Consider the following 18370-nt stretch of genomic DNA (forward strand, 5'->3'; position numbering starts at 1 on the left):
CCTCCCTGCCCTTTACTCTTTAAGCACAGGCATTTTTTCTGCTCAACAGAAAGGATTGAAAGAAACACCTCCAAGAAAAGGAAAGGATCAAAAGAAAGGAAGCAAATAAGTAAAATGGAAGAGAAGACAGGAAAAATGACAGGGCAGAAAGACTGTATTGATGTTCATCTGCTATTTCTTTTTTGTCTTCTTTTCCTTTAGTGACTTATTTTGAAGCAGTTGAACATTAAGCATCATATGCCAGCTGCACAAAAATGTAATTCTCAGTGTAAAAGTTTTCCATTTTGCATAGCTTGAGACAAACTGCACAGAATCCTTTCCATGTACAGAATGCATCTCCACCAAATACTGTGCCCCTAATGTATTCTACTGTGTACCAGGAATAGCTGGTAGTGGAAGTCACACAATTCACGTGACTATTTCAGGATGAGGCAATCACTGGAAAATACAACTTCTCACTGACTTTAGGTATTTCAGCCCCATGCTTGCTTAGCTGATCACATGCATGCCCCACCATAGGCTGAATTCAGCTGGATTTAGTATTGGCCCAACACTAACACATATTTAATATGGTTTTTAGTGGAACGCTGAATAATGAAATCAGCTTGTGGCAGAGCCTGTGCATAAGAGGTGCTATGTGGCCAGCACAGAAGTCTCCTTAAACTGCTCCATGCTACAGTGTTGCTTCTCTAAAATAAAGTTATCAGTATAAGACCTAAAGTGAAATCTTACCTGAAATTATGCATCTAGGCCCTAACAAGTCAGTTCTTGTCCTAATCTATATTTTGTTCCATCAAGTTCAATGCCACTGGTAATTCATAATAAGGAATGCAGAAATAAATGTGATATCATTAGTCACTGGTTGAAGATTTAGTCCTGGAGATGAAGATTTCTTGAACCTGAAGAGAATCACAAAGGTTTATCTGCTGATTTCCCCTTCACATGCTGTTTCTTATTCTAACTTTAGGTGGGCATGTTATCTGCTTTGCCACATTTAGTGATGACTATTATTGTGCCAATTGGTGGGCAAATTGCAGACTTTCTAAGAAGCAAGCAAATTCTTTCAACTACTACTGTCAGAAAGATAATGAACTGTGGAGGTAAGCCATCACACTTTATTCATACTGTGGCCTGAGGGGGAACATTTGAACCTCCCTGATCATTCTATCAGGAACTCCAAGAGCAGTCATTCTCCAACAGCTGTATTTGGGTGGACATATGGAATGGGAAATGGTGCAACAGAAGATAATTCAATTTGACTGTGTCAATCAAGCCCTATGCAGGGATTAGAGTGTGTAATGTAAAAGCTGAAAACAACACTGTGCTTGTGCCTTGACTTCCCCATTTATAATCCTTTTCAGCCAACATCCTTTTTAAGATTCCATGCATAAACATTCCACCAAGTGATTTACCTAGCTTGCAGCCAGCAGCATATGATCAAGCAGATGCTAATTTATGAGAACTCACACTCTAAATAAGACATGTTAATCTAAAAGAAACAACTGGATTCTTCTCAATATTATTTTATTTGTGCACATGTTGGACATACAACTCAGACCAATAACATTTAAACGGAGGCTACAATAGCATAAAATGCTTTGCTTAATTATTCTGATGCAGATGTAGCTACATCATCAGTGGAGCTATGATGGGCCAGATCATAGACAGCTATCAGTTCTACTTATGATGGAAAAAGCATCTCCAACTATGTATAAACATTGTGTGACATGAGGACTTTGTGCATAATCTTAGTCCACATGATTCTTATTCCCCAAAAATGATGGATGGGGATTTGTACAAATCAGGCCAGTGCATGCAGTGAGGTACTTGAAGACAACTTGTTTCATACAAACTAGCAGATGTAGTAGAAAAAAGACGGCCAATGAACAGGTGAAATTATGAACTCAGTCAGGTTGCTCTAATGCAGGGGTGTCGAACTAATTTGTTATGAGGGCTGGATTTGACATAAATGAGACCTTGTTGGGCAAGGCCATGTTGGGCTGGGCTATTTGTGTACCTATTTTAGATTAGGTAGCAGAGATATAAATTTTATACAGAACACAAACACAAATATATATATGTATTTAAAAACTTAAAACACTAGCACTCATTGGTCTTAAAGATGCTTTCTTTGTATTTCTCCCATGGGATCCAGGGAACTGGGCAAAGGAAGGTCTGGCTTTTTCCTTCCTTTCCTAGGGGACTGCGGGGGGAGGAGCCTCAGACAATAGAAGGAAGAGAGGTTTGGCTCTGCTGTACAATTGAGAGAGCCTGGCAAAGCAAGTTATTCCTCCCTTCTTCCTTTTGCTCTGTAGCTCCTGTGCAATTGAGCAAGCCTTGCAAAGCAAGTTGTTATGCAGAAGGAAGCAAGACAGGGAGAAGGAAGCAGATGACAGCCTGTTGCTCAGGGGCCTGATTCGGCCCCCAAACTGCATGTTTGACAACCCTGCTCTAAGGGTCCATATTCATAGTTTCATATATTCTTGATTCTATTTGGGAAAGCATCCAGAATAATAGTTTGCAGAGCCAGTTTGGTGTAGTAGTTAAGTGTGAGGACTCTCATCTGGGAGAACCGGGTTTGATTCCCGACTCCTCCACCTGCAGCTGCTGGAATGGCCTTGAGTCAGCCATAGTTCTCACAGAGATGTCCTTGAAGCTCTCTCAGTCTCACCTACCTCACAAGGTGTCTGTTGTGGGGGAAGAAGATAAAGGAGATGGTAAGCCGCTCTGAGACTCTGATTCAGGGAGAAGGGTGGGGTCTTCTTAATTTTTGTTACCTATAGAGTAGTGACAATAAAACTGATCCAATGCCATGCATCATTGGCAGGAATCACTAAGAGGATATTGTTACTGCATCATACTGTAGCAAACAGAGGAAGCAAGCCTAAACAGGTCTACTCAGAAGTAAGTCTTATGCTAAATGGGGCTTACTCTCTGGAAAGTTTCATAAGGGTTATAGCAATTTTTCATTTATGAGATCAATTCAGGAGGTGGCACAAGATTGTAAAGATTATAACTTCAAGCCAACAAATCTTATAGTCATGCACAGTCTCAGTCCCACATGCCTTAGGATAAGACCCCTTCTGTGTGAACCTCCCTGCTCAGCTGCTTTTAGCCTTCATCAAGCTAGGTAGGCAGTTATGGGTCATAGAATTCTTCTGTTGTGATGGCCTTTCCAAGAAGAGTTTTCAGACTAAATCTCAAATTTAAAAAAGGACAGTAAATAATTTTTGATTTTATAAAATGTTTCAAAGCTGTTGAGGAGCGTGAGTAAATTTTATCTGGAGTTCTTCTGACTTGATCTATTGCTGCAGTTTTTATTATTTCTCTTTGTGTTGGGATTGATGTTCTGCCCCCAAAGGGTCAAAAACTAGAATAACATAAACCTAAACATTAAAGGAAAGTTCAATAACAGGCTTGAGCTAGAAGTTACCCCAAATTAATTCTCTCCCATGTTAGAGATACTAAAATTAGCACATGGCATAATGCTATTTATTTCCATAGCAGTGGTATACAATGGAGACAGGGAAATGCAAGATGTGATGTCATGCATTTCTATTATTTCAGGTTATGAAATGGAGGAGGAATTTAATATAAGAAAGTGGGCTTGTGGTGGGTAGGATCTGTCATAAGGAGGGTTTTTTTTACATATAATGACAGATGAAGCAGAAAGGGATGTAAAATTGTTTTTGTTTATTCATTTTTACTACAGTTTTAACATCACTGCTTTGACTGTGTTATAGTGCTTTCTCATTGTGAAATTAATTATTCTTTTTTTTAATTTCCCAGTGTGGTTAAATCTGGGTGTTTATTGTGTTTTAGGAACCCCACCCCCCAGTTGCAAGGCCAGATGGGAGAAGAGTGGAATATAAATTACTGAAGCAGTCAAATGAATAAATCTTCCCCTCCTATCACACAGGAGATTTCTCTTAAACTGCTGTAGCATATATTATGGATAGGAGCACTTTTAAGCCTCTATCACATTTGCTAGGAATCCCCATAATTTAGCTCCTTGAAAGGACAGGTCATTGCAATGCCTGTGCAGATGGGCCCCATCTAACAGTAGTAATGTAACAGTGTTGGGGCAGCTAAAGTGCATCCCTTTCCTGGTCAGTTTTGATAAAATCAGAAGTCATGAGGGAGGACTGGCAGTGATTCCCACCCTGCTAAGGTACCACCAGAATGGCCCTATAAGCATCCCCTGTTACCAGTCCCTGAGATCTTTGCTGAACATTGTTCCACATTAACTGAGTCCTGAAACATATCAACTGAAAAGTGACACAATCATTGACTTTGTTATTGTGGACCGTGTAGTGGAAATACAGATAATCTGCCCATCTAATATTTTTAACAGAGGGTGACTAGCTGTTCTTTCTTCCTTTTTTAATTTGTCAAGGTTTTGGAATGGAAGCAACTCTTCTCTTGGTGGTTGGCTATTCTCATAGTAAAGGTGTGGCTATTTCATTCTTAGTGCTAGCTGTGGGCTTCAGTGGTTTTGCCATATCTGGTAAGTGATCATTCTGTGGTTCTAGATAATCAAACAATGTCAGTGTTTTCTGTGAATATGGAAAGAATATCAATAATCCATGACAGCATTCTAAATCTAATCAGCATAATACATTCTTTTCTGGCCCGTTAATACCATTTTTATGTTGCAGGATTCAATGTTAACCATTTAGATATTGCTCCAAGATATGCTAGTATCTTAATGGGGATTTCAAATGGAGTTGGAACACTGTCTGGAATGGTGTGTCCCATAATTGTTGGAGCAATGACAAAGAATAAGGTGAGTTTAATTAACAATACAATTTCTGAAATGTTTTGCACAAAGATTGATTAAAATGTTGGCCATGAATCTTTTCGAATCAAAGATTTTTATTGAAATTTTAGATAAAGAAACAACAAGGGCAGGGAAAAAGGGGGAATAAAAAGAAAAATTTTATGATTACATTCTGCTTTAAACATTACTACAAAAAAACCATTTGAAAATCAGTTACACTACTATCCAAAGTAACTTACACTTACACTTCAACCAGGATCTGTTAAATCATAAGAAGTAGAAACAAAATTCATAGATTTGGTTTCAACTTATAATATCATAACAATCATAAAAAAAAGAAAAAAAGAAATTTTATGACAAGCTATCCAGCCATACGTATAAAGGATTCCAAAGAGTCTCTATCTCTTGTATCAATTTCTCTTCCAAAAGGGATGAAAGTTTTGGCCATGAGTGAACCATCTCTTCTTCAGATTATACTGCCATTCCATTGCATCTGTTTAAGATACATTGTTACCATGTCAAAAATCGAATTACACTGACTACCACAAAATAGTAATGTGAATTCAACTCGGAAAAAGGATAACATTGATGGGCTATAATTTTTCATAAAAATGGTTGAAGGTGTATACTCACCAATTTTTTGGTTGTTTCCTATGTGTTTTATTATAAAAATGGGACAATTGTTAAAGTAAGACTACTGTTATCCACTATTTAGATTTCCCTCTATTACATTTTATTCCTAGAAGTCTGTTTCTCCTGACTCTACCGTCTCTTTTGGTTATGATTTTTTTAAAAAATTCAGAAGATTCCAATAACAGGAAAACTAGTTACTGAAATACTAAGATCACATTTGTATTGTTAAAGGAGAATTGGTATCAGGCTGAAATGTAAACACACATTTTGTTAACATAAATAAGCTTCAGGATTATTTAAAGAACATTTTAGCAAGAGTGAATACATTCTATGCACCACACTAAGGTTATAATCTGAGGGTAGAATTCCAGGGTCCCAGCATCAGACTAACCTTGCTAGAACTAGGGGCCTCCCAGCCCAGTTTAAGGAGGGTTTTAAGAATGCCACTGGTTTCCACGCAAATACTGTCACAACACTGTTGTGCTATGAGAAGAGCTTGTGTGGCAATGCAGAGGATAGATACCATTGATAGCTGCTCTAATTCACCAGAACACAAAGAGATGAAAGTCACAAATTTCCATCAATCTTTTAAAGGTAAACTGAGTTTGCACACAGTTATGATTCTGACTGCGGCCATATGGGGTGAGAAAAGATGATTTAACCCTTCAATCCGTGATCAGGTTTGCCAGTTGAAACTGGACTTCCTATGCTATTAATAGTGTTTTAAAAGAAAATACAGGGTTGTTTTTTTTAAGGACACATATCCTTTCCCCCTTTAAACTACTGTATAATGGCGGCTGACCAAATGGTTGGGAGAAGAAAGAATTTTTGTAAAGGACTCATATTCTTGTCCCCTAACAACAATATGAAAAGCAAAACCAAGTAAGACATGAAGGATTAAGTCACCTCTTCTCAGTATGAATCATAATTGCATGAGCACCCAATGAATTGACTGAGATCCATGAACTTTATTACATAAGTATTGGCTTTCATATAGGATGTTATGGAGTCAAAGAGGGCTCAAGTCCATAGCAGCAAGAGGAGCTAAGTGAAAATCAAATATTCAAAATCAGAACATGCAGAAAGTCCCAGATTCAATCACTGGAATCTCCAGCTAAAAGAATCTCAGGGAAAGGACCTCTACTGATAACTTGCCAATCAAAAGAAACACTTTTGACCACTTGAACCAATGGTAGGGCTCAGTTTAAGGCAGTTTAATACATTAGTATGTTCAGGAATTGTAGTAGGAGTCTACCTCACATGTGAAGTTTGGAAAGCTGTTGTAACTGCTGCAACAACTAAAGCCAATCCATAGATTCTATGTTGAAAAGCTGTAGTTTCCATAAAAATAGTTTTTCATTCAAAGGACCTACCCACTTTAGACAGCTATTCTAAAATGGCAGTCTTCTTTCTCACAGACACGTGAAGAATGGCAGTACGTCTTCCTTATTGCTGCTTTGGTCCATTATGGAGGAGTCATATTCTATGGTGTATTTGCATCTGGAGAAAAACAACCATGGGCAGATCCAGAACAGACTAGTGAAGAAAAATGTGGTTTCATACATGAAGATGAACTTGATGAAGAAACAGGGGACATCACTCAGAATTATGTAAATTATGGTACCACTAAATCTTATGGTGCTACAACCCAGGTCAATGGTGGCTGGCCAAATGGTTGGGAGAAGAAAGAAGAATTTGTACAAGAAGAAGTACAAGACTCATATAGCTATAAGGAAGGAGAAGATTATTCATAACAAACCTATAATTGGATATATTTTGTAGTGTTTGTGATTTATTCATTGTGATTGTTTGCACATGCAGAAAGACTCACACACACACAAATGTGATATAGACATGTAAACACATATCAGACAGAAGGTCTTACTGTAAAACCTAAAAAAAAGAATCCATTAAGTGCAATCTGTATGAGTTTGTGACATCTCATCACCTCCATTTGGATGTATCCATTCTATAGAGTTTTAAGGGTTTATTGGTCAAAACTACTAGAGGAAACTAGGTTCTTTCAGTATATATGAGCTGAAAGCTCATAACTAAGGATTAAAGCACAACTACCAACCAAGTTGGGACATCAACTCTTCTGTTTAGAAAGCCAAAAGTACTTGATTGTTTGAAATAAATGCACTTACATATTTGTTACACTGTATTGAAACAGATTTTTAAAAGATTGTGTGAAGTTATACACATGTTTACTTGGTACAATATAGGAAATGTATGGTTGTTCTAAGGCAAGATTTCTCATAGAAGGTTTCTGTTTTAGATTATCATAAAGCCCCAATCCAGTTCTCTTTCAAGAGACCTGAATCGAGCCTTTACAGAACAATGAGGGTATAGCATATATTTATTGTGATTGTATGCTGCAGGCTACTCTGTGATAAAGAAGAAAATTGGTTATTTAGGCACAAATATTTTATTTCTATTCTTTACAGACTGGTACAGTTGTTGTATGTGTCATGTTCTTCCTTACATGTACCAACCAGTATAAGTCTGAACTTCCATGCAGAATGTTAAAGCAAACAAACAAACCTTAAGCAAGACAGGGATGTCTTTGGTATGTTCAATGTCTCCAGCAAATTACTAGCCATATATCTCCTTTGACCCAAACAAAATCCAAAGAAAATGGAACTGCAGAGAAGTAGCCCTAGAACAAAAATGGATGTATTTCTTTTGGCACCTGTATTGAGGTAAATGCAAGAAATAGGGAAGAAATTAGCTATTTGTTAAATCCTGGATAGTTTTTCATATTTTCAAATGCTGTGCCACAATTATATAAATAAAGTCATAGTTTATTGAAGATGCTGTATAATTATAAAATAGTACTATTTTAAAGATTTCTGAAGTTAAAACAAAGGTGTATTTCTCTTTCAAATAAATAGAATTATAAAGGACACTGATGATGAGCAACAATCTTCATGGTGAGCCAAAAGTGGCATCTAGCGGGTTGGGCTTAGGAAGAGAGTCACATACTTTTACAGGGCTCAAGTGCAATTCAGATCCATCAAGATCAAGGGAAAGTTTGCCATTGGCTTCAGGGGGCTGTGGGCTGCAGCTCTTTGCCTTGAAATTCTTTGCAGGTGCAACATTTGGGTTGCCAACTCCAGTTTAGGGAATTCCTGGCAATCTGGGGGTGGTGCCTGGGGGAGGGCAGAGTTTGGAAAAGGAAGGGAACCCAGAGGGAAAGTGATGTATAGTCTGCCCTCTGAAACTGACATATCCTCCAAAGAAACTGATCTCTCTAGTATGGAGATCAATTTGTAATTCCAGGAGAATTCTGGACTCCATCTTGTAGTTGGTAACTCTAGCAGCAACTTCAATGTGAATCCTGAACCAGCGGTGCAAAAACAGGCTTCTCAGTCTGCTTCAAAAAAGGGGACAACACAGACTGCATCCCTTTGCACATGCAGACCTGCCTATTGAAGTAAGCAAGGGAATCTATGAAAGTAGGAACTTTGTATTCACGCCAATGAGCATGGAGCTCTAGGTCGAGGCCTTGTGTTTTTTAAGCATTGTTCAACAAGAATTGTAATGTTAGTGTACCAAGCAATAAGTGCAGTGCACAATTACGTGCATGCTCTTTTAATCTCTTTGTTACTGTCACTATTGAGCTTGTTGTAGATCCTTGAGACAGTTGGGGTAATAAAAAAGCAAAAACAAACAGACCAGACCAATAAATAGCGAATTTACCAGACCACTTAATGCTCTAAGAAGTATCCATTTCCCAACTTCAATGAAACAACCATCATTGTATGTTAAGAAGCCATTCTGGGTTTTTTGATCTGCTCCTTGTATTGTGCTAGTATTTTAAGGCCCTGCTACTGCAATATACAACTCGAGGATTGTTTTTTCTTTTCTTCTTTTTTTAATTAAATGAAAATAAATAAAGTGAACCATACTTTGATCTGAAGAAAAATCAATGATATATTTTGCTTTGTGCCTCAAAGTGATGTAAAACGTGATCATAGCTTCCGCTGTGAAAAGATGTGGACTGTGTCACTTTTGTTGCTGCAAAAAAGTGTTAATAAATGCTCAATTTATCCTTTTATATATAATGAAAGCATATTTGTGATTTCTGCTTCCATAGTTTGTACAAAATGAGTCTTTCACCGCTTTGCAATACTATAATGCAATCTCAAGCAACAGCCCAGAGATTCATTGTCCGTTATCTGTCTCCTTAGCCTTATAGCTAGAGAATACTTAAGAGTGTTTATGGCTTTAGGCAAGTCCTAGACAGAGACAACTGATGACAGAATTAATATCTTAATTATTGGATCTCATGGATCTCTTAAAGCAGGTCTGGGATCCATCAAGCCAAATGCAGCCTGCCAGGTAGACCACTAAGTAAGTCTGCTCCCACTGGCAACTTCTTCCCAACCTCTAGTGCCACTAGGTGGGCCAGTAGGGGAGGAATGACAAAAATGCCACCGTGCCATTGTAGGAGTCAGCAGAAATTCCATGGAACAATCATAGAGTTTCTGCTGAATCCAACAGTGGCGTAATGTCCCTTCTGAGTTCAGCCAAGAAATGCCATAGTGTTGTCAATGTGACAGAGTACCACCATGTCCCTGCCTCCTCCAGTTTCCCACCAGGTGGCAGCTGCTAACCAAGAGTTTTCCAACTGTTTGGGTGTTTACTAATCCCAGATATAATCAGGAGGCTTACTGAGGTTTTACATCCTTCCTCCAAAGTGTAGCTGTTCTCTCAACAGAAAAGCAATTTAAGTTGGAAGCAGGCTTCAAACTTTGTTCAGTGGTATGGAAGGATACTTGTAGGATCCACTCCACTATATGTAGCTGGAGAACATGAGCATACTAAATCAGAGGGTATTTGGCAAGTCAAAGCTTTTCAAAACTTCATCAAAAGAGATTTTTATAAAAATATATATATTCCATTTAAAGTGCCATCTCATTGAAACTGAAAGCAGATTTCATTTTAAAAAGCAGCAACACAACAAAAATACATACAATAAACAATGCAATGAAACTGCCTAATTTTTTAAATGATAGAACTTAAAACTGACAATGCAAATTATTCTGCCCCTTGTGCCCTATGCAGTATTATAATCTGGGGTTGGGGTTAGAGGATTTCTACTATTAAAACTGATGTCCTGGAAACTTAAAACATTCATGATGGCTCCAACCCATACTTCAGCTGGTACTGCATGCACATAGGTCCAGTAAAAAGAAAATAATGAAAACTGTAATAATTAAAATCCAGTGTAGAATAGTGTAGTGGTTCACACACTGGCCACTCACACTCCATGGGCTCAAATTGTGGCTGGGGATCTCCTGGAATTACAGTGATCTCCAGGCAACAGAGATCAGTTTGCCTAGAGAAAATGGCCACTTTGGAAGGTGGACTCTATGCCACTATAGCCCTTTGAAGTCCCTCCTCTCCCCAAATCCTACACTTAGGCTCAATTACCCAAATCTCCAGGTACTTCCCAACCTGGAGCTGGCAACCTTAAGACTGGCAGAGCTATATACGTTGCCCTGAACTCCTTGAAAGGAGGGTGAGATAAAAACAGACCATATCTTTGACATCAAATAGGAAGCAAAAAGATTAAACTACCCCCTGATTGCCCTTCTGACAGGCACAACTACAGTTTATTTAGTCCTGACCTGGATAGTCCAGGCAAGTCCAGTCTCATCAGATCTCAGAAGCTAAGCAGGGTCAACTCTTGCAAGTACTTGGATGGGAGACCTCCTTAGAATATCAGGAGGTGGGAGGCTGGGGGCAGGCTTGATCCAGCCACCTCCCTGAATATTCTCCAGGTCCCCAGTAGGGGTCAGTCATGAGAGGTCACCATAATCTCCAGGTGCACACACACAGACATGGACACGTGCACATATAAATGCAAAAACAAAAACAAAAAAAACCAAGCCCTGCAGTTTATTTTACAATGCTACATGCACACAGCCCTGGTTGCTAGATTTTCATAAGAAATTCCTAACTGGATCTTGGCTGAAGATCTATTTATATGTAAACTTGCACACAATGCTTAGCTGATTGATAACAAATGATTTTTAAAAACATTTTATAGGCTTGAATATGCTTTTCTTTGAAGAACCAGTTCTGGATGTTGGCCTTTCCATAGGAAGAATTTATAAACCAGCCAGCTGAGATCTCATCAAGTCCAAAGAACCAGCAACCTGTAACAATAACATATAATTAGAAAGAAAACTATATTAAATCTACATCAATGAACCTGCCTTTTGTTTGGAGTAGGCAATCCTGTGGTACAAGTTTGAAGGAGCCATTTAAATTTTTGCTTGTGGGTTTTATAAGTTTGTTCCAGACTCTGGTAGCCTTCAGAGTTTTCTGCCCTCTGTATGAGTATCACCCCCCCCCCCAATTTTCAAATGTCAATAGCAGTTTGGATCCTGCAAAAATCTTTACTGAAGGAAGAGATTTTTGTTTGTCCAGTAGTATTTCCTTACCTGCCCCTTCCCACTGCAGCCCCAAATGTCCACTGAAATGTTGTTCTAGTTGGAGATTTGCAGAGGGAGGTGGAAATCAGTAAAAATCCCATCTGTAGAAAGTCTCCACTAGATCCAATCCAGAGCTTCTTTTATTTCCAGAAAGACCTATACTACCTTGCCTGTGGAAATGCTGCCAGAAACAGGTGAACAACACTATGAATTTTAAAGTGTATTTTTCTTTATTTATTTGAAGACAGGGTAGCAGAGGAGAAGAAACCGGCCCCTCCCAGACAGCCGGCTTCACCGGCGATAGGATGAGAGGGATGCTGTTGCCTACCCGGATGGAGGAAGGCTGATCGGCGTTCTGGCCATCCAGGAATCAGCTGCTGGGCGGGGAGTCGGGGCTATAAAAGCCCCGGCCCCTCCCAGTGTTGCGCCGTGGGTTTTTTTCAGCCCTTGGCCCACCTGCCCACCCCCTTGGCAGTACAGGTTATTTACCGGTCGCCTTATTAGGGGCCAGGTAGGAATTTTTTCATTTTCACTGAATTGGCCTATGTGAATTTGTTTTTGCCTACCTTGTACTGCCTTATAGTCTTAGGGAGATGGGGAGGAGTTGTTAGTTGGTTGCTTGGCAGGATGAGGTATTGGCCACAGTGTTTTTGGGGAGCATCTATGGCTCAGCACCTGTTGGTGTAGGTGGTCTGCATGAACTGCAGATGGGCTTTACGGCTCAATGCTGAGAGTGCAGATCACGATAAAGCCTCACCAGGAGGATCTTTCCAGTGGGATCAATGCCGGCCTAGGTGGAGGTGGAGTTTGGGCCTGGCTGCTCAGCACCACTCAGAGTATATTGGGCTCGTGCTGGGGGCAGGGTGGCTCACCCCTTTTAGGACAAGGCGGGGTCATGGGGCTGACCCCAGGGCTTGTCTTGTTAGGCCTTACCCCTTGCAAGTTTTGGTTTGCTCAAGTTATTTAAATAAAGCGGCCCTGTTTATCCAACATACTGTAACAGCCTCTTCATTCCGACTGGGTGAGCAAAAGGGAGTGGAGGAGCATCAGGATCCCAGTAGATATGTAGGACTGCTGTGACAAGAGGGAACAAAATTCTATGGGCCCTGGTCACTTTTGGAAGTTGGTCATATGTCATTTGAATTTGGTCTGGCTGACCTAAAAGCAGCCCACTGGGAGTTTTTGTCTGGGATCAATCAGTGGCTCTCAGCAGTCCTGACCTTATAGAAGGCAGCAGCATCACTGTCATGAAGCTGGCACAAGGGGGTGGGCTTGAAGTGTTCTGTGCTTCAAAGAGTCTTCTGCTATACCACATCCTTGAAGATAAATTCCAGGTTACAGCATACTCTGGGAGATGCTTTATTGAGCATATCATCACTAAGAAAAACCTTAATGAAGACTGCTATTCTCCAGGTTTCTTTTAACTCACTTCTGCATCTGCAGAACTAGACTACAATTGTTTTGTATTACAGAATTTCATAGCATTAAAATTGCATGTGTTTTGGAACATTTTGTGCTGCCTAGACAGCATTTTGCACAACATGTATCAATTAACAGTATTTCTTTGTCACATAGAACTGTGTTTTCTTTTTACCCATCTTTCTTTAAAACATTTACTCCCCTCCTGAAGATCTCTTCCCAGCACTCAGCTGCGGCTTTGTCTTCAACATCTTTCACTTTTCTGCTCCTCCCTTCCTGGTATTTCTCAGCTTCCTCTACGTGACACAATAGAAATTTTTTAGTAAATAAGATGAAAAATTAGTCAATTCTCTTCCTCTAAGATCATTTTTCACAGCACCTCACAATTGGAGATGTACAAAAATAGATCTTTATGGTCACTGCAAGTAGAGTTAACCTCCACATCCTATTTCCCTGTTATCTGGGTCAAATACTAAATATTTGCGATGACTCATTTCTGCAGAAACTGTACTGTAAAGTGGCTGCAAAGGTCCCTTTACAGTGAGCAAGATATTCTTTTTAAAATCCACATTTAGAAGCAGAAATTTAGAGCTTGACAGGGATCACAGTGGGGAAAATATTTTAAATTGTTCCTGAAACAACAAAGACAGAAGGGGGGAAAAATGGGTGTAGATACATTTTGCAATTTTAACAGAAGGTCTGGGTCTTGGACAGTTCGTGAAAGCAGGAGTTCCCTGTGAATTTTGGCTTTATGAGACTTTATTATCACCATTTTAAAACTGATCTAATGAACTGTGCTGCTTTAGTGGCAAACCTGCAAATTAAATGTGCATAATGACTCCATTGAATAACATTGCAGTTGAGGTGTTCCTGGAAGACAGATCTGCAGTGGCTCTTTAGCAGCATTCGACTCACCATTTGATGAACAGTGTCTATTTTTTTTAGATATTTGTATAGCACTTTCCTCCCCAATGGGGACCCAATGCAGATTACAACATTGTTCTCTCCGTCATTTGATCCTCACAACAGCAGCATGCTGTGCAGTAGGTTAGGTGGAAAAGGAGTGACTGGCCTGTGGTCACTCACAGTTAAGGTTGTCAACAGGTCTGGAGAAAAATGTCCTCTCTCCTATGTGGAAATAAGAAGAAGAAGAAGAAGAAGATATTGGATTTATATCCCGCCCTCCACTCCGAAGAGTCTCAGAGCGGCTCACAATCTCCTTTACCTTCCTCCCCCACAACAGACACCCTGTGAGGTGGGTGGGGCTGGAGAGGGCTCTCACAGCAGCTGCCCTTTCAAGGACAACTTCTGCCAGAGCTATGGCTGACCCAAGGCCATTTCAGCAGGTGCAAGTGGAGGAGTAGGGAATCAAACCCGGTTCTCCCAGATAAGAGTCCACATACTTAACCACTACACCAAACTGGCTGAAGTTCTTCATGGCATGAAGGTAAATGACATTCTTTGGTAAATGCTATTAAAGTGCCATTACAGGGACGGGCCATTTTTTCTACAGGCAGTTGGCTACACTCCCAACAGTGCAAATCTAACCAAAGTTACACCCTTTAAGTCCCTTCAAGCCAATAGGCTTAGAAGGGTTTAACTCTGCTTAGTACTTCATGGCCAGTGAGTTTTCATTGTAGAGTGTGAATTTAATCTAGGCCTTCCAAATCCTAGTTCAGCACTCTAATGAATAGTCATGCTGGTATGGATCAAATGTAGTGGTTGGGCTGCTTTTTCAGGATTGATTGCCTTTGGATCTGAGTGGCTTAGGTACTGGGGCTTTGGCTCATTGGTAGAGCATCTGCTTAGCATGCAGAAGGTCCCAGATTCAATTCCTAGCATCTCCAGTTAATTTCAAATGAGAGTTCGACTGAAGTGGTTAAATTCTGTGTTAGGTTTTATTTATAAGGAATCAATAACTCAGTGCACCAACACCTAGCAAGTATAGCAAGGTGTTTTAAATTTAAAACTTTTCTTCTAATGTTTATGCTTATATGTTGCATATACTAGACTCAGGGTGATTCTGCATTAGCCTTTGCTCCGGCTCCGACGCTGTGTTTCCCCTGGGGCAGATGTTGGTTTCCGCACATTTTGACCCGGGGTGGCAGTTTGACTCGCCTCTGAAGCGGTACTGCCCCGGATTAAGGAGATCGGCAAAATACCAGATCTTTTTTTTGCTGCGGTTCCAAGGCTCAGAATTTTATGTGCAGAACTCGAGCCAGTGTGCTGTCAAACTTCTTGCATCAGTAGAACACACCCACATAACTCCACGCCCATGATTCCGCCCAGTTATTTCATCATACTTCCGCAATTTTACTCCCTTTGAAAATTATGCAATATTTTCCAGGGATTAATTAAAAAAAAAAAAACAACTCGTTTCGCGTTACAACATGAAAACAATATAACGATGTAACGTTATTTTCTTTTTCTGAATGCATCACTTACTTGCACCCGCCCCCTTCTTTACTAAATTCCACGTGAATTTGATAATGTGCCATTGCGTGATTACGTTCTTCCCTCCGAAAAAAAATCAATCCTGACTGCTATATTTTTTTCCAAATAAGATTGTTGCAAAGCAACTAAATAAAAAGCGATGTTGCACGAACTACTTTAAACATGCGTGATTGCCACCTTTATCGTTCCGCCCCCCCCCCATGGCCTCAAACAGGAGCGAAAATTTGATTATGTTTACAGCTTTATATTTTTGATAGGTTGGGGAAACTTTCTCCCTTAACCCCTCTGCATATTTCTCCCCCCCCCCTTTCACACATCTGTTTGTAATTTGTTATAGGTTTTAACGGAAAACTGTGCTTAACATTCAGCGTGTGTGGATAAAAACGGTGGATCGCCGACTCAGATTTCATGGTGCTTAACCTGCCAATGGCAGGGCGAAAGGAAAACATGTGATTTTGCTAGTATTATGCCTCTGGCATTACATTGTAATGCAAACAAAGACATTATGTTGTAACGCAAACACGCATGCGTGTAAAAAAAAAAGGGGGGAAACATATGAGGGAGGGGGAACTCCAGGAGCAGCGGTAGTGCGGAATCAGAAAACATGGAACAGATTGGGAATTGAATCCGAGGGAAATCCTCTAATGCGGAATCGGGAAATCTGGCCTACATGGAACAACCCCGGAGTGAAAGGAGGGCAAACGCCAAATGCGGAATCAGCCTCAGACTCTGCCATTATAATGTTGTTTGATCTCTGGATCATAAATAATGTACAGTATGTATCTCCAGTCAACTATCAAGTAGTAGGTGTACTCAGGGCTTTTTTTTGTTGATAAAGCCCAGCAGGAACTCATTTGCATATTAGGCCACACCCCCTGATGCCAAATCAGCCAGAACTGCATTCCTGTGCATCCCTGATTTTTTAAAAAGCTCTGGGTATACTAGGTGTCTGAGTAGACAATCTGACTCTGTTGAACCAATGATCTGATTCAGTTTAAGGCAGCTTCATGTGTTCATGTGCTGAACCCCTGCTTAGCCATGCAACTCATTAGCTGACCTTTGGTTAATCATTCTCCTTTAGCCTGTCCTACCTCAAAAGGTTGCTGTGAGGGTAAAATGGAAAAGGACAGACTGATGTACACAATCCAGTGTAAAGGTGGGGTAAAATGCAATAGATAATTGGTCTCTCTGTTTGTTTACAACATTTATTAGCAGCCTTTCTACTTTCTAGGAGCTCAAAGTAACTTACCATGTAAATAGCAATACATACAATATGTAAAAGCACTACTTAAGATTAATAATTTGATCTGCCAGTAGGGAGAAGAACAAATCCAATGCTTTCGTGAATAAAACTGTCTTCAACTGCCTCCTAAAGATTGAGACTGAGGGGGCCAGGTGCACCTCTCTTGGAAGGTAGTTCCTTAATCATGGGGCTTCCACTGAAAAGGCCATCTCTCTCACACACACACCAGACAAGCTTCTTGGTTGATGGGGCAGTCAAGAGGGCTCTCCCTGTAATCCAGTGTAATTGCTGTAGTATTGGGGAATATATGGTCCCGATAGCAGCAGAAGTAGTAGCAGCAGCATCCTGCACTGGTCACAGCCTCTGAATGCTCTTCAAAGGTAGCCCTAAGTAGAGCACATTGCAGTAGTCCAGATGTAACTAAGGCATGGATCACTATGACTTGATTGCCATAGTCCACTCCAGATGTAACTAAGGCATGGATCACTATGGCTAGATCAGACTGAGCAAGGAATGAGAACAGCTGATACACCAGACAAAACTGGGGAAAGTACTTGGAACCACAGCAGCTACTTGCTTTTCTAAGGTGACTGCTGTGTTAAACAACACTCCCAAACTGTGAACTTGACTTTTCAAGGGAAGTATAGCCCCATCCCATTCAAGTCCCCAGAGCACCTTTGTCTTATCCTGATGAGACAAAGGACTACAGCAGACCTCTCAATGTATATATTTCAATGTTTGCAATCAGTCTGCAGTCAAACTAAGTCCAAAATGGACAAGGAGAAGGTAGCAAATGAGAATAACCATGCCTGAAATCTTCACTTACCTTTTCAGTGAGAGAATTAAAGAAAAATTGCCTTTGCTTGGGTTCTTTGTAGATTTCTGACAAGTGCTATCATTACCTTAAAACACATTTCTTACCAGTGAACACAGAAGCCAAAAACCATGATGAACATAGATTTTTTCTGTTGTTTTTGCAGAACATAAATTATTTTCAATTATTTGTGGCCAAGGAATGTACTGCAGTAAATTCCAAGGGGAAAATCTTTTCATGTGAAAAAGGTAATAGTTGAATATCAGTCACAAAAGAATATCTGTGTATTAGAAATCTCTTTCATTGGGAAATAAAGAATGGGAACAAATGCTGAATGCAGAAGAAATGTCACAACTGAAAGCAGCAATATTTAAAAGATCACATCAAAGTTTGAAGCCACTGCTACAGAGAGATAAAAAAAGGTTTTGTTCTTTTCTAGGTTAGCACTGACAACCTGAAAATCTTTTTCTTCTCACACACAGCACCTATTTTAGCTGCTTAATAACTTTATAGCAAAGTTTTGTTTATTTCATATCAGGATAAAAACAATTAATATTATATATTACAATTGCACTAACATA

General features: G+C 39.9%; 1 protein-coding gene across 1 annotated transcript in view; it reads left to right on the plus strand.

Annotated features, from left to right (window-relative positions):
* SLC17A6 (solute carrier family 17 member 6) overlaps positions 1 to 7588 on the plus strand; it is an 86852-nt gene extending 79264 nt beyond the window's left edge. Inside the window, exons 9-12 of the mRNA XM_060262071.1 lie at positions 968 to 1100; positions 4397 to 4507; positions 4659 to 4786; positions 6832 to 7588. Coding sequence (XP_060118054.1) covers positions 968 to 1100; positions 4397 to 4507; positions 4659 to 4786; positions 6832 to 7167 — 708 coding nt within the window. The 3' untranslated portion in view covers positions 7168 to 7588. The remainder of the gene's footprint in view (positions 1 to 967; positions 1101 to 4396; positions 4508 to 4658; positions 4787 to 6831) is intronic.
* The last annotated feature ends 10782 nt before the right edge of the window (positions 7589 to 18370 follow it).

The sequence above is a fragment of the Heteronotia binoei genome, chromosome 21 (assembly GCF_032191835.1).
Source record: "Heteronotia binoei isolate CCM8104 ecotype False Entrance Well chromosome 21, APGP_CSIRO_Hbin_v1, whole genome shotgun sequence".
Classification (NCBI taxonomy): domain Eukaryota; kingdom Metazoa; phylum Chordata; class Lepidosauria; order Squamata; family Gekkonidae; genus Heteronotia; species Heteronotia binoei.